General features: G+C 29.8%; 4 protein-coding genes across 4 annotated transcripts; 1 reads left to right on the top strand and 3 right to left on the bottom strand.

Moving 5' to 3' along the window:
* Window positions 1-3: 3 nt before the first annotated feature.
* On the bottom strand, window positions 4-1,350 carry LOC119675621 (dorsal-ventral patterning protein tolloid-like; the record flags this gene model as incomplete). Its single annotated transcript, XM_038086827.1, has 4 exons — window positions 1,254-1,350; window positions 543-1,186; window positions 263-443; window positions 4-188 (listed from the first exon to the last, which is right to left on the bottom strand). Coding segments are annotated over exons 1-4 (1,107 nt in total), but the record flags the coding sequence as incomplete, so codon positions are not given.
* A 417-nt stretch (window positions 1,351-1,767) lies between these two features.
* LOC119675620 lies at window positions 1,768-2,265 on the top strand (the record flags this gene model as incomplete). The annotated part of the gene is made up of 1 exon (XM_038086826.1): window positions 1,768-2,265. A coding segment is annotated over one exon (498 nt), but the record flags the coding sequence as incomplete, so codon positions are not given.
* Window positions 2,266-2,864: 599 nt separating this feature from the next.
* Window positions 2,865-5,264, bottom strand: LOC119682950 (protein abnormal spindle-like). The gene is made up of 4 exons (XM_038096527.1): window positions 5,218-5,264; window positions 4,976-5,152; window positions 3,808-4,014; window positions 2,865-3,749 (listed from the first exon to the last, which is right to left on the bottom strand). Exons 1-4 carry the CDS (start codon window positions 5,230-5,232, stop codon window positions 3,249-3,251), a joined length of 900 nt encoding a protein of 299 aa, XP_037952455.1. The 5' UTR covers window positions 5,233-5,264; the 3' UTR covers window positions 2,865-3,248.
* A 6,352-nt stretch (window positions 5,265-11,616) lies between these two features.
* On the bottom strand, window positions 11,617-16,740 carry LOC119675619 (dorsal-ventral patterning protein tolloid-like; the record flags this gene model as incomplete). Its single annotated transcript, XM_038086824.1, has 8 exons — window positions 11,617-12,175; window positions 12,246-12,499; window positions 12,574-12,754; window positions 12,854-13,497; window positions 13,607-13,812; window positions 14,684-14,948; window positions 16,063-16,261; window positions 16,450-16,740. Coding segments are annotated over 8 exons (2,316 nt in total), but the record flags the coding sequence as incomplete, so codon positions are not given.

The following is a 16,740-nucleotide window of genomic DNA, read 5'->3' as shown; positions in this document are numbered from 1 at the left end:
GTAATCGTAAGTGCAATTTTCACTGCTTTCAATATCGAACGTTAGGAACAACAACTGTACATTGCTGCTCGGTGGTGCTTGTATTGTCCACTCACAGTCCATGTTTTCATTGTAGTTGTGATTGCCGAAACGCGAGTGCGAATAAAATTGTTTAATTTGATTTGTTGCACGTAAGTATCCGCCACATGCTGCATTCAACATAAATTAACAATACATTTGAGTTCTAATCAATTAGTAGTTTTTTATTTCATTTCATACTCACAAGTAGAGTGCATTGCTGTGAAACCATTGAGTTGCTTATTTTTATCTGTCTTCAATACCATGTACAATTGGTTTGTGGAAGATGATATCGGATATGGTATTTTGTCTCCACAGAAACGTCCCAAAAGCGAACTGCTTTCAGACTCGCCATCGTATATTGCCACATTATCGTAAGCGCATTCCTACACAAATCAATCAAATTCAAAAACAGAGAATACATCAAATGCGAAAGCTTCATGTGGAAAAGAGTGCATTTCATTAAAATTTATGTTTGCCATTACCTGATGCGATTCCACATTGAATTCGTTGAAAATTAATTTGATGCGATGTCCTGTAGTTGTCAAGAAATGCCAAACACAATCAGCATTTGGTGGATACAAATCCGGAAAATTGGGACTATAGATAGTACCGAATGGTGCGGAAATTTCATGTTTACATTCGCCCTCCTTACAATCATGTCCATTCTCGTGCAGTGAATAGCCATTGTGGCATGAACACATATAGGATCCAATTGTATTGAGACATTCATGCTGACAACCACCGTTATTAAGGGAACACTCATCTATGTCGGTAAAAAAAACCGCAGCAAACCCGCTACGTTGCACTGATTTATCGGAATGAAATTCTACACGTAAAGCATTGCCCTCTGAAGTGGCTGTGGGTGGAATGGCGTTTCCACAATAGGTGCCAATACGTTTAAGGCGATTTTCGCTGAGTTTCGAATAAATTGTGACCGAATCATAACCACAATCTGTGTGCTGATGTGTGGTGCCTTCTAATTCAAAATGTGTGAAATTGAGAGAGATTTTATGTTTTGGCGGTGCAATAATTTCCCATATACATTCCTTTAGTATAGGATAAAGTGCTGGAAATGATGGTGAAGTAATAGTACCGTTTGGATATTCTATCACACCACCGCAGGCATCTAAATAGAACAAAAAACGGAATTAAGAGTGTTAATTCTAAAGTTTTTATGCTCTCGTGTTCAGAACCATGGTTTTGATTTTCACATTCGATAACCTCTTCCATGACAAAACCTGAAGTATTTGCTTTGCATATCGATGTATCCAAAACAAATTTAACGAACATTGTGTCAAGTGTGCCACTTGATCTATAATTAAAAGCACCGTAAACAGTGACGAATTCAATACTTTAATATCATTCCTAATCAATTGAGTTTGCATGCAGTTTTGCAAGATCCATACCAAATCAATAATGATTTTTTTTTTAACAATTGTAAAATACATTTAATTTAAAAAAATTCAATCAGAATCTTCACGAAATATGCTCATGGCTAAAGTTACGACGGCGCTTTGATAAGTCAGTGATTTTTTTTAGTTTCCCGCGCAGATACTCCAAATACAACAGTGCTGCCGTCAGCTGTAATCTACCAGTGGGTAACTTTGTAATTTTGAGCAAGCTACGTCGTTCAGTTGGTGTTTGATAGCCGTTCAAGGCAGACAAAAGTGAATTTCGTGTGCTGGTTAAGCATTACTTTTTACGTAAAAATCCATCACTGAAACTAAGAAAAGACTTGATAAATACTACAGGGACTCGGCACCATCAATTTCAATGGTTAAGAAGTGGTTTACAGAGTTCCGTTGTGGTCGTACCAGCACTAGTGACGCCGAACGTTTAGGTTGCCCAAAAGAAGCGATCACGTCGGAAATCGTCGATAAAATCCATGAAATGATATTGGATGATCGGAGAATGAAAGTGCGTGAGTTGGCTCATGCTGTAGGTATCTCAACTGAATGGGAATATCACATTTTACACGAATATTTGGACATGAAAAAACTCTCCGCGAGATGGATTCCGCGATTGCTCACACTTGACCATAAGCGCATTCGTTTGACCAGTTCAAAAGAGTGTTTAGCGATGTTCAGCCGTAATCCGAACGAATTTTTTTGCCGTTTTGTTACTGTGGACGAAACATGGATCCATCACAACACGCCAGACTTGAGTTCATATTTATTACTGAACAACACTGTTTCACCTAAGTGACAGATAGCCTCGGCTCTTATGAGTCATGAACAAATTTGAACCGAAATATTGTTTTTTCTCTACGTCTCAATTTTATAATTTACATTGCAAACAACAACAATTTTAATTTTGACGAGCCCATGACCCTCTACATTACATGGCCTTAAAAATAATTATTTTGAAAACGCTCTCTTACGTTGAAGCGCTCTGCGTATATACTTATTTACAAAAATCTGAAAATATTTGTTATAAATATTAACATTTTATTAAGTATTTCATATATTATTTGTTTCTAATTTCAATACTTCAAAAAGTTTTAAGTTTCTTTTTGAGAATAAATTAAATATTAGCAATTTCTCAATAGATTTAATAATATAAATTAAATAATAATGTGAAATAATATATATAATAGTGATTAGTTGAAATGTCAAGTTTAAAACAGAGTATCTTAAGGTTTTATAACTCAAAATTGAACATCAGGGATTTAATTAAAATTAATGTATTGAACAAATATTAATTTTCACAATATATTAACACATAATTTGAACATAAACAGAATGATTCACACAAATTAAAACTAAGTAATAATTATTATTAAGCAAAAATCCTACAAGTAAAAGATATTTGTGTTTAGTCTTGAAATATATAAAAGTGTAAAATTCATAAAAGCAGTTATTTAATTCAGTAAATTAATATTTAATAAATCTTTAATTAGGCTCAATACACATCAATTTTGATTTGTATTCACAATTCTGATGTGACACATCACTTCTGAGATCCTGAAGCAAAATTTTAATTGAAGTATGATCCTCATCGTTTTGTAGTGAATAAATAAGGAAATGTAATGGTATGCGTGTACTCATTATTGAAGGTGATAATGAGTATTAAATTAGTTATAATTATTTAATTTTTTTTTTGAAAAAAATTTTCTTCATGATGTCTTCACATATTTTTCATATTCAGGTATTCTATAATTCAAAACCCAGAATTCAAAATAATATTATCTACTTTAAAAATGTTTGACGCTGAGGTCGCTTACTTTGGCGTCTGATCTGTTCATTGTTTTCTTTACGTATAGGCGTTGAGTATAAATTTTCATTATTTATTTTAGTACTTGGAGGAGTGAACTTGTTGTCGCCAAAAGACTCACACCCATTTGCTGGACTTGAAGAGTTAATGTAATCTTTATTTTTTTGATTATTAGGTATAGGATTAACGGGCGTTCTGTTAGAATTATTTACACTAACTTTTTGGAAATAATTATTTTGTTTATATGTAGTAGGTGTTTTATTAACAAAAGACATTGTTCGCCGTTTCGGAATTGAAGATTGTTGAGGAGCCTTTGGGAGTTTTGTCTTAATAGCATCTCCCATACTTGCACGTCGTTTTTGTTGTGAAACTGTTGGCATTTGATCAGGATGTTTTACAAATTTTGGGGATGTCACAATATATGTTTCATTATTAATGGGACGACTTATAGATTTTCTGATAACTTTTCGTGGTTTCTAAGAAAATTTAAAGTAAGATAATTATCAGAATTTTTTATTTAAATTTTGTATGTACCTGCAGTTCTGGTCTTGTTTTCATTATAACCATTATATCTTTCCGAAAATTTCTATTATCTGTTAATTGTAATATTTGTGTACAAGCTATTTCCTTTTGTGGACTCCAAACCATTTCCATTTTTACTTCGCTCTGAGCGGGGACAACATTCTCATGCCAATTAAGAGATATACAGTGCTGTGGTTTAATAGGCTTAGTGACTTTAACCTGTATAGTATTTAAAACAATTTTAATATAAGTTATTGTAATAAATATAAGCAAAAAAAGTAATTCTTGAGAAGATATAAATTACAAATATATACGTAAATTAAAATCTACATAATTCAATGTTATATAAAATTGTATATAATCTAGAATTTGAAAACCGAATATATGTCTGAAACAATGGTTCACTTCGTGGTTGAGTTTTAAAATATTTAAAAGTCTAAGGTTCCGGTTGAAAGTTTGTTTGGTTCAGACAAGATCAAAAGTTTCACACTAGCATAAATTTAACGTATTTTAAATATATTAATTCATGGCAAGAATATGTTATTAAATATAATTTTTAAAAAAAAATTAACGTCAAATACTTTAAAATGTGACTTAAGCCGTTAAGGTTACCAGTTGCGGCCAAATCATCATACCGGTACCACTCTTTTGTATGGAAGACCAAGTTTGTTAACACTTCTGAACATAATCCAACTATCAGGTTCTTTATAACAAGGTTACAATAATTATAATTATTGCTGTGGTTGGTAAATTAAGGTATTTCGAGTCCCACTGTTTTGTGTCCATCTCAGTACCTTAATTATTTTTCGTCATTTAAGATTTATTAGATAGACAAAAAATATCTCTGGGAGAGTTTCTATATGGAATCGATGTAAAGTCAAATATAAATTGTTAACTATTTCCGGTATGTTAATCTCACTATTGTAACCTGTTTACTTATTTCAATAAAATCTGATTGTTATCCTTGATAAGTGACATTTTGCTTTACTCAGTACATAAGTTCATCTGAACAATTTGAAAATCTATGTCCACAATTTTTTTTTATGATGCTAGATATTATTAGAGTGTCATTGCTAAATAAGTTTAATAAGTTAAGATTTAAAAAAAATTGTATATATCACTAATTTGGAAGTTTAATATATACGTATGTTCTTTTCTATTTTTGTATAAAATAACTCACATGAATATCGACATTTCCTGTATTTATGATGTTCAAAATACGTTTAGCAGTCTTTGTTATCGGAACTTCTCGAAATTCTACAATTGACTTTGCTGAAAACAAAGCCATTACTACATTTGTCGGCTCCCTCACGACAGAGCCCTTTTTATTTTGAGATTGGCATGGGCTCACTTTAACCTGAATTGAAAAAATTATTTATTAACATATAGTATAGCACATAGTCTCACATTATTGAAGCAGACCTCGTAATTAATCATTTTTTTTTAAATTATGCTTGTATTAATTTTTCACTTAAAATATATTTCTGTTTAAGACAACTTAGATTATTGAATAAAATTGTTAAACACAAAAAACACAGATTAAAAATAAAGCGCTGCTATTAAAAATTGTCAACAGTTATGATTTTGAATCCGTTAAGTTAAGAAATTATTTTTTCTCTTGTTTTGTTCGAAAATTCGAAACTCTGACTAAAGGGATGCCATATGTCGAATAAATTAAAATTGTAGGTAAATGAATATTATATACAATATATTCAAAGCGTAGATTAAAAGTTTTTTAAACTGCGTAAAACATGAAAATATAATGTAACGTTTAATTATGATAAGTGATTTGTAATGTTTTGTTGAAAAAACATCTATTTAGAACCAGTCGGATATACTATCTGACGTTGTTTCCAAGACTGAAGTAATTCATCATACACAAAATCCTTTAATTGTGGACTAAATAAGTGAAATTCAATAAACGTATGAACGATTGCAATGCTATCGAGTTTTTAATTATTATTTATTTGTTTTATTTACTTCATATAATATATCGCTTATAGCATTTATGGTACAATAATAAGTATAAAATACATATAAACGATTTCGCATATTAAATATTTTTGATAGTTAATCAATTATAGTTATTAATGATATCAAATTCAATAAACACTAATATTCTTCTGAAAAATTTAATGTGAGGGGTATAGATTTTTAGATTTTGTTAAATTCACATAATAATATATAAGACAACTCTTGTTAATATGCATTTTTTTAAGTTTTTATTTATTTGCAAAAGAATATTTTCGAGAGATGCATGTGTTTTAAGTTATCTTTGTTATCTCGTTTAAGTTATCTCGTTTATGCAAAACCTTGATTTTTATGTGATTTTCCACACTCGTTGCATTTTAATTTGCACCCTTTTTGTCAACAATTGGAGGAAAACTTAATAAAAATTTTCATGCAGAAAAGTTTTTTATGCTTGCTCAGCTTTGGCTAATCTGAAGTGTAATGGTACCGAACTGGTAGACAGTCAGGCAGACAAACAGACAAACTAACAGAATGTAGTGCATACCTAATATGTATTTTTGTTTATTTGCATGACATTTTATTTATTTTAACCGAATTTTTTTTTGGACAATGGGCTAGCCTTCCTTCCTGGTTATAAATTTCAGTTGGTCATTTTCATGTGCTGCTAACAGAATTTAGTGGTTTCTGATAGTATTTTAATAGTTTTTCGAATGTCCTGCTCAATAGTGACACTTTTCACGTTTATTTATGCTTAAATGTATTTTATGGCATCTCTTCAGGACATTCATTACAGTTATGGGCGGACAAAGTGTGATAAAATGTATCAGCTTGAATTTATATTATGTTTACTTTTCTCCATAAGAGATTAAGAGAAATAACTTACCCTCAAAATCAGCGGTAAATCCTCGATATCCTTTGAAGGCATTATGATTAACGTAACTAATAAGCATACGACTTGAGTCACTTTTAATTGTTTCCGAAGATGCATTCCCTCAGGTTTAAGGATTACTGGTAATTTAAACCAGTAATCCTCACGTTTTTCCAAATAATCCATTTCCCAAATTGTCGTTCGTAATATGTTCCATAAATTGTGTGATGAGATACTTAAATAAAATTTGTTCTAAAAAATTTCTTAAGGTTTATAGTTTTATCTCAGAGATGAATGTGTCATAAAAAATTATTCACATTTCTATTCCTATAAATTCCAAGTCCTATTGATGATAATATTTAACATTTTTATAATCTCATTGATATTATTATGATATATGATAGAAATTCAACAGATTATAGTGCCCTCCATTTTTGTTTATTAAACAATTTTAAACTAATAGCAGAGCTTTAAAACTCACTCCCTTGCTAAAATGTGTATTTTAACGCAATGATTTGAATATTTGTTAAAATATTCTGAATATTTCACTATACAGACTTGAATATAATACAGTTTTTATAACATTTTTCAATAAAACATTTTCATTCTGCACAGTAACATTTTTTTTCCATTTTTTCTAATTTTTTTTTTTATAAAAACTCCATCGTATAACTTTTAACTTCATCGTATTTACTTTCGATCTTATTTTACTCGTAACTATTAATTTCATCACTTTCTGGGCTTCATATGAAGTAATCAAAATTACAAAACATGAGACCACAACAAAATTTTCCTAATAATGAAAATATTTCACGTCAGAGATACACATTAAATATTTTCTCAATTACTTAGTGATTTTAAATTAATACATATAATTATTAAATTTATAATTAGTATTGCAATAAAACACAAAAGATTTCTAAACCGCACTAAGTTTACGAAGTTTTTTCAAAATAATATAAAATTAGGAAATTTTATTATTAAAAATGTTAGTTTCGTCCCAACAAGATCAAATTCATTAATACAATATTGAATAAAACTGAAGGATATCAGTCATCGCGTGTATCACTTGGGATAAGGTTGACTCAAGCTTTATGACATAAGTCCAGCACAGAAAAAGATTTAAGATACATTTATATACTAAAACAATTTAAGTAAAGATACTTATATTTCGGATCGAGCAATCACTGATTATGTCTTTATGGCCTTCAGTAAGCATATCAAATACATAGGAGTTGCGGACAATTGCAGAGTATAAAAGATATATTTTTCGCTTCTTTCTTCGATCCACAAATATGATAATTGTCGTAAAATAGAGTCTCTTTAAGATCGGTTTACCTTCTCCATAACACAGGCTTTCCAATTCTAAGAACTTCTCCGAAACATATTTAAGTGTTTAATTCAGGTACTCAATAATTATTAAGAATATAAAGTAATATTGTAGTTTTAACAGTAACATACATTAGACACTTAACCATTGTTTTGATTAAAAAAAATATTGCATTTCAAATGTATAAATTTCATTGGGATGCGGGTCTGGAAATTCCATTTGTGAAAGACTGATTAAATAAAACTATACAAATTAATCTACAAATTAAGAAATTATATGTTCTAAAATTTTATTAATCTTTTCCTTATAAATAGATTAACGGACTTATTCTATGCACTTGACAGATTTATCAAATTCTTTAATAAAATTTTTAATTTTTATATAGCATAAAGCTTTTTGGTATTCTGGATACATCTTGACAAATTTTAAAGCTCAAGTACCTAATGCTTCTCACCACACTATGGTGTAAAATGTTTTGTATAGAAAACAGTTCGTAATTGTTCGTAACTGTTCGTAAAAAATGCTTGTAAAGAGCATATATTTTAAGTTACCAAAAGCATTTTTCATGCATTCAAATAACAATAAAAAATATGCTTGTAAAGAGCGTATATTTTAGTTAAGAATATTTGTCATGCATGCAAATAATAAAAAATGCTTAAAAAGAGCATATTTTAATAGTTGTCAACAGCATTTATGGTATGGACAACTAACAAGGAAAAGAGCTTTTTATTTATGTCACAAAATACCAAAACCTTTACAGCAGTCAATTTCGACAAGTTTATAAAGTGCACAGAATAGGTCTGTAAAATACGTACCAATAACTTTATGTCTATAATGCATAGAGACTCGTCTTATACACTTTTTCAATGTTTCTGTTTTAATTTAATATATATAATTCAACTCACAGGAAAATGGTATAAAAACTATTGCAATTTCCTTTTGGCCAACATTTTTTATCGTTATCGTTAATATCTCCTGTAAGGTATTATTTAAAATATATATAGAATTCGGTGATTCGGCAAATTAGGTGAACAATGCTTTATGCGTTAAAATGCCGCACCACGGGTTGACGCAGATATTAAAATCAATAATTGCTTCCAAAGACCACTGATGACTTATATTTGACGATACCAGAAAATTAAACATTTTTTAACTGTTAAAAAATTTCTTAGTATTATGAGAAAATATGTAACTTGTCATATGTCATAAAACTCCTAATTAAAAAAACAAAATAAAAATTTACACTCTCGGAACAATTTCTTGGTTGAGTAATATTTTAACATCAGATATATGCTGATCAATGATTCGATGGATTTGATTTATTTAAAACTATATAATGGTATACTATGAACTATAATGGTATATGAGTATGTCTGATATCTTCTCTTAGCGTTGTGATTTATTAAATACAATTATCAAATAAAATAAAATATTAATCAATCAAAATTTATTTAGTCAATTTTAAAATGAGCCCTATTGGGAGCAATAAGGTGTGCCAACGTGGTTAAACAAATCCATAATACATTTTTCATAGTCTTGTATTTTTCTCATAGATTGTGTTATGGTCTTCAATTTTTTCATTCTTTTATTGCCGCAACTAATTCTATCTGCTCTACCTAAATAGATAACAGCATCGAATGCGTTCGATTTACAAAAACAAATTACATAAGAATTCCAAAATATAGTAGCAAATCACAATTGAAATGAGAGTAAATAAAGAAAAACTATTGCCACACTCTTTCACTAAAAAGTCAACAAGTCAGAAGTCTATACAAAATTATGTTTTAATTGGTTTGAGACAAAATGATACAATAAGAATGCAAAAAAGGAAAAAATCGCACAAATTGTCTAGGCAGTTTTTTGCTTTATTTAGTTGACCATTACTGACTTGAGTAGTCCTGGGCCACATCCAGCAGTTTCCACCAGCATCCGATCTGTGACTGCCTGGCACCAGTTAATAGTACCGTTCTGAGGATGCAGTCGCCTTATACCGCGCTATCCACTTGCGGGCAAACAAACACCTTTCTGCTGCTCGGATTATCGTGTACAACCTTAAGTTAAAATAATCACATGACAAGGAACTCACCCTGTCTGAAACCTTGTTTGGTATTCTTCGCAGACGACACAAAGAGATTATTCCCAATTTTACCGGAAGTGGTGGCGTTGGTCAACGTCATTTTACATAGCTGCATAAGTTTTGATGGGATACCAAATTCGGACATAACGGCACAAAGAGTATTTCTAATCGTAGTATCAAAAGCGGCTTTGAAACAAATACAACAAACAAATACGACAAATAAATGGTGTGTATCGATTTGCATTTTTCGGGTCTTCTTCAGGATTTGACGTACTGTCAATATCTGATCTGGTTAGTTTTAGGTTCAGAAACATAAAAAATATTCGTAGATACCCGTATATTTTTACACTGTATCTATAATCACATTTTTTAGTAACACATACAAATTTGAGTTTGTGGACAAAATTCTAAAATAATAATTTGGATAAGCATTCAAACATAAATGTATTGCGAGAGTCTGTAGTCAGTGTACACATTCATTTAGTATGGCAATTGGTGAATATTTTGCCAAAAACTATTAAATCTTTATGCTATCGGCAAACACTAAGAAACTATATATATATGAAATCAGTTAATACAAATACACAGGATACCCGATTGCACTCAAATTTCACATGTTAACAAAGTATAGTATAAAATAAAATAAAACTGTAACAGTATCTTTTAAGTACATTTTTCAAATTATAACTTCTTAAATAATGTATCCCAAGTATTATTGATTAATTATACAATCACAAAGCCTTACTGCTCTTTTATTTACCTCTTTCACAAAGAGGTAACATTGAATACAATTAGGATTTATAGATTTTTATATTATTTTTATTTTTTCTCTATATATACTTGACCTGTCTGATTAATACATGAAATACTGCAACTAGTAAAAATCTTTAAACGAAAAAAGAATACACTAAAATTAACTTTCTACACTTTTTGAATGTGTTTTGAATGTCCATATTTTTTTTTTTTAGTTCAACTTATCATCAGAATAGTCAAAAACTAATACTGGAATCCCTGTTTAAAGTTATCAAGCATTGTTATATTGAATATGATAACATAGTGCACAAATGTCTTTTCTCCTATTCAATGAACTTTTAAAAACAAAAATAATAATGCATCAATAAAGAGTAATAAAACACATATATTTATTTACTAAAACTTTAATTTAATGTTCTCTTTAAATATACATATAATATATAAATTACATTCATGTTAGGATTTGATTAATATTGTAAAAATATTCATTATTATTTTTATTAAAACTGCACATTCATTAAACGTTTTTAAATAGATGATTTCTTGACCAATTTTTTCACATATATTAAAACAAAACTACAATAACTCCTAGTTTTACTACCAATTTAAGTTTTTAAATGCAATTCCATTAAAGTAATTATTATAAGTAACTCTAATAATTAAATATCCTCTTATTAATTAATTATTGTAATCAATGAATTTATTTTTTTGATTCAAAATTTCTTTTTAATTATATCATCTAAATTTGATTTTAATATTATTAATTATGATTTTTAAGTTATTTATTTAATAAATTTTAATTTAAAATATATTTATTGCTTAAAAAATTAATTGCACGTTACATAAAATTTCAATGTCTTTATGTAAATACAATACTTATGATATCGACGAACTACTTTGAATTATCTAAGTAACTCAGAATTTTATTAAGTGATGATTTTCTTCCTGATATGCTTTAAATAAAATATAAATTCTTCAATGATTATATCTATTGTCATTAGGATATATTTTATTCCATTTTTCTGTATGCACACTCACTTTTTACTTACTCACACAGAATGCTCATACGAAACAATTTTCATTCAATATAAAATTGCAATTTAAATTAATATCTGGTTCTTAGTCTTCTGTCAATCAATTGATTTTCCATGAAATCACTGTACTCGTATGACTCTTGTGTTTCATCTACTTTATAGATACTTTTGAGTGAGCCTGGAAATGGAGTCACCATCTCAAAGCTGGATGAGTTAATATCCTCTTCACTGTTATCAAAAGGATCGACAGCTACATAGGATGCCGAGAACCCTTTTAATGTAACAGAATTATCCGTCTTGAAACGCACCAACAAAGAGTCAGTTAAGGATATTATATCCTGAGGAAGCTGTTTGTGAAATAATGATACAATAAAAAAATCCATTCCTTATGTTTGCTAATCTATCTTCGTTACTTACCGTGTTTCCACAGTATTGTCCATACATGGGACCACTTGTATCCTCCATTCCAGAATAAACTTGCACGTAATCGTAAGTGCAATTTTCACTGCTTTCAATATCGAACGTTAGGAACAACAACTGTACATTGCTGCTCGGTGGTGCTTGTATTGTCCACTCACAGTCCATGTTTTCATTGTAGTTGTGATTGCCGAAACGCGAGTGCGAATAAAATTGTTTAATTTGATTTGTTGCACGTAAGTATCCGCCACATGCTGCATTCAACATAAATTAACAATACATTTGAGTTCTAATCAATTAGTAGTTTTTTATTTCATTTCATACTCACAAGTAGAGTGCATTGCTGTGAAACCATTGAGTTGCTTATTTTTATCTGTCTTCAATACCATGTACAATTGGTTTGTGGATGATGATATCGGATATGGTATTTTGTCTCCACAGAAACGTCCCAAAAGCGAACTGCTTTCAGACTCGCCATCGTATATTGCCACATTATCGTAAGCGCATTCCTACACAAATCAATCAAATTCAAAAACAGAGAATACATCAAATGCGAAAGCTTCATGTGGAAAAGAGTGCATTTCATTAAAATTTATGTTTGCCATTACCTGATGCGATTCCACATTGAATTCGTTGAAAATTAATTTGATGCGATGTCCTGGAGTTGTCAAGAAATGCCAAACACAATCAGCATTTGGTGGATACAAATCCGGAAAATTGGGACTATAGATAGTACCGAATGGTGCGGAAATTTCATGTTTACATTCGCCCTCCTTACAATCATGTCCATTCTCGTGCAGTGAATAGCCATTATGGCATGAACACATATAGGATCCAATTGTATTGAGACATTCATGCTGACAACCACCGTTATTAAGGGAACACTCATCTATGTCGGTAAAAAAAACCGCAGCAAACCCGCTACGTTGCACTGATTTATCGGAATGAAATTCTACACGTAAAGCATTGCCCTCTGAAGTGGCTGTGGGTGGAATGGCGTTTCCACAATAGGTGCCAATACGTTTAAGGCGATTTTCGCTGAGTTTCGAATAAATTGTGACTGAATCATAACCACAATCTGTGTGCTGATGTGTGGTGCCTTCTAATTCAAAATGTGTGAAATTGAGAGAGATTTTATGTTTTGGCGGTGCAATAATTTCCCATATACATTCCTTTAGTATAGGATAAAGTGCTGGAAATGATGGTGAAGTAATAGTACCGTTTGGATATTCAATCACACCACCGCAGGCATCTAAATAAAAACAAAAAAATGGAATTATACTGGGCGAATGCATTAAGCGACTTCGTGAGTATCAACACAGAGCCAAATTAAAAAGTAAGCATATTATGCGCCAACGCACCTTCGCAATGTTTTTTGTCGCTGTGCAATTCATAACCAATATGACAACTGCACTCATAACCCCCCAGAGTGTTTATGCACTCGTGTTCACAACCATGGTTTTGAGTTTCACATTCGTCAACCTCCTTCATGAATATAGCCGAAAATCCTGCTTTCTGTACCGATGTATCCGACACAAATTTCACAAACATTGTATTGCCACTTGACCTAGAATTAAAAACAGAGTAGGCAGTGCCAAACATATAAACAGCATTTCAAATCTGTTAAGAGCTAATGTTGCAATTGGTAAACCATTTATCTAAAGACAGAAAAGCAACTATGGTTCAAGTAGTAATGTGATGTGACAAGTTTATTTTAATATTACTATTAATTATTATTTATTAAGTAAGTAATGCATAAATTGACTTATAAAAGATAGGAGTTGATTCAAGAACATTTAGATCTGCTGAACTCTACATTGTGTTAAAAAGTTATGCAGTGTTGTACGTGAACTGGCCACTAAAAAATAATCCAATTTAGAAAAATTTTCATTATCTCAATTAAGGTTTTCATTTATTGAATAGTAAGAAACATTGTACGAAATATCGGTTAGAGAACATTAAATTATTTTTTATACTAAAAACTAAAAGTTTATTTCTATTGATTTTTAGAAACAGTTTTAACAAACTTTACATGTAGGTAGATTTTTTTTGGTATGTTGAACTTTTTAGGATTCATAAAGGTTTTTTCAGATAAACTTTTTCAAAACCCTATATAAACCCAAAACCCTAGTACTTACGACAACAAATACTGAAAATTAAATAAAGAAAATATATTTTTCTACTTAAACTAAAAAATCTAGTTAGATGATTTTAATTTAATTGGTTTTTGCTACGGAATATTGAGTACATAGTTTTTTCAATTTTTTGTTCAAAATAAATGAAACTTTTAATAAAGTATTTTGTTCGCAAAATAACTTCAATTCCGCTCTTTTTATTACAAAATATTTCAATTTAAATAAATTTAGTCCTTGAGTAAAAATATACTTTAATACTTAATGTAATCCATTTCATTTATTAAAAATAATAATTTTACTTACTTCATATTTGGAGGCGGCTTATATCCACAAAACACACCAATTAATTGTGAGTCTTGAGATGGACCATCTCTTACTTCAACAAAGTCATAAACGCAACTGTCGTGATTTTCGACCTCAAATGATTGGAACTTCAGTGCAACTTGGTATCCTTTTGGGACGGTTATTTTCCAAATACATTCCTTGTTTGGCAAATATTCAAGTGGATAGTTTGGGGACTCTAAACGACCTTCCGATTCATCCACATTTAACTCACCACCACATACAACTAAAAGTAGAAAATAGAACAACTGAGAATTCACCTCATCATAGTTTTTTTGAATATAAAAAACATAAACAAAAATTTTAAAGCTTTTATTCAGACGAAGTTAGTTTTATGACACAAATAGAGACAGTATTTACAAAAAAATTATGTTGAGTTGAATTTCAAAAGATTAAATAGTTTCTTAAAAATTTTTATTATGTTATAGTTTTAGTTTATATACCATATAAAATTAAATATTTTAATAAAAGGCCTTTTGTTTTGTAAGCATATCACAAAAGAACAACCGCTTATTTTAAAAATAACATATGAAACAACAACACTGCTGGCTTATTTAGTCTAATCTTTTTGAAACCGCTTAACTAATAAGCAGCTGAAATCGAATGGTTGCCAAGATTAAAAATTGTCTATTGTAAACAATTTTGGGAAGAACGTACAAAATTTCCAGATAACTGTCAAAAAATATTTGACAAATAATACTCAATTCTATTGAATTTATTTATATTAAAAAATTATACTTAATTCTTGCAAAAGCCTGACAATACAAATTTTATTCACAATAATGAATAAAATAAATTATTATTACCCATAATTGCAAAAATTTATTTTTTATTTACGAAACTTTAACAAAAGCAGTGCTTTATTTTGTTGTTCTTTTGCGATATGCTTACAAAAGAAAACGCCTAATGTTATTTATATAGCATATAACTAAAATAATATAACTGTATAACAATTCAATATAAAAATATAGTATATGTAGTTATAAGTATATAGTAATTGTAACAAATTAAGAAATTGCTAAATTCGCTTTAGTATATGTATATCATATCATATCTCAATTATTATGTTGACTAATTGAATTATATCGAATGCGTACTTATTAAAAATTTCTAATACTTGTTAGATAATGCATTGAGAACTCTACTAAATGGACGCTGTCATTACTGTATGTTTTTCTTAATTGTGTAATATTGTGTTGTCAGATAATTCTCTGAACTGGATAAAATTACTGATCTTGTTGGTGTCCGTTAAAAAAAATATTTACTGTGTAAAGGTATTTGTATATTTCTATTTCATTTAATAAAGATGTCAAATGTCTTAATTCGAATTTTTAACTTACCATCAAATTCAGCTTTGAAACCACGATACCCTTCCGAGCGATGATTATTTACAAAAGTTAATAACATTCTGCTTGATTCTGAAGTGAGAATTTCATTGGCTACTTTTCCACAGAATCTACCAATTAGCGGAGATTTGAAAAAGTACCCATCCCTCACTTCTAAATAATCTGTTTGACAATTATTTGACTTAAATATATTCTAAAACAAAAAAGATAAACATATTAAATTCTGCTGCAAACTAATTTATACATTATATATTCTATATTTATATATATATATTATATATATTCATTTATATATACTTATATTATATATTATTCTATATTATATTGTATCATTCAAAAATATTACTATTATATATTGATTTTATTACTTCAAGTACTAACCAAATTTTCTAAACGCAGCACCACTCGTTCACCATGTGTTGCTGTAATGCGCCACTCACAATTCTCGGTTTCATTGGTTAGAGCACCGGCAGTGTAGTACGAGGGACTGGCAAAAATGCCAGTGTTCTCTTGAAAAGTTCGACCGCATTTTGGACATTTATAGAGCAAATTTGCCTGTGCAATATCACCTGCACTCAATCTTAAGCGTTGTCCTATCTCGGGTCGCTTCTTGCCCTTCACTTCGATTGGCAAAATTGTATCGAGATAACTGCCCTTGGAGAATGTATTGCG

Source organism: Teleopsis dalmanni, chromosome 2, assembly GCF_002237135.1.
Source record: "Teleopsis dalmanni isolate 2A chromosome 2, ASM223713v2, whole genome shotgun sequence".
Lineage (NCBI taxonomy): Eukaryota > Metazoa > Arthropoda > Insecta > Diptera > Diopsidae > Teleopsis > Teleopsis dalmanni.
This window is presented reverse-complemented; position numbering and strand designations above follow the sequence as displayed.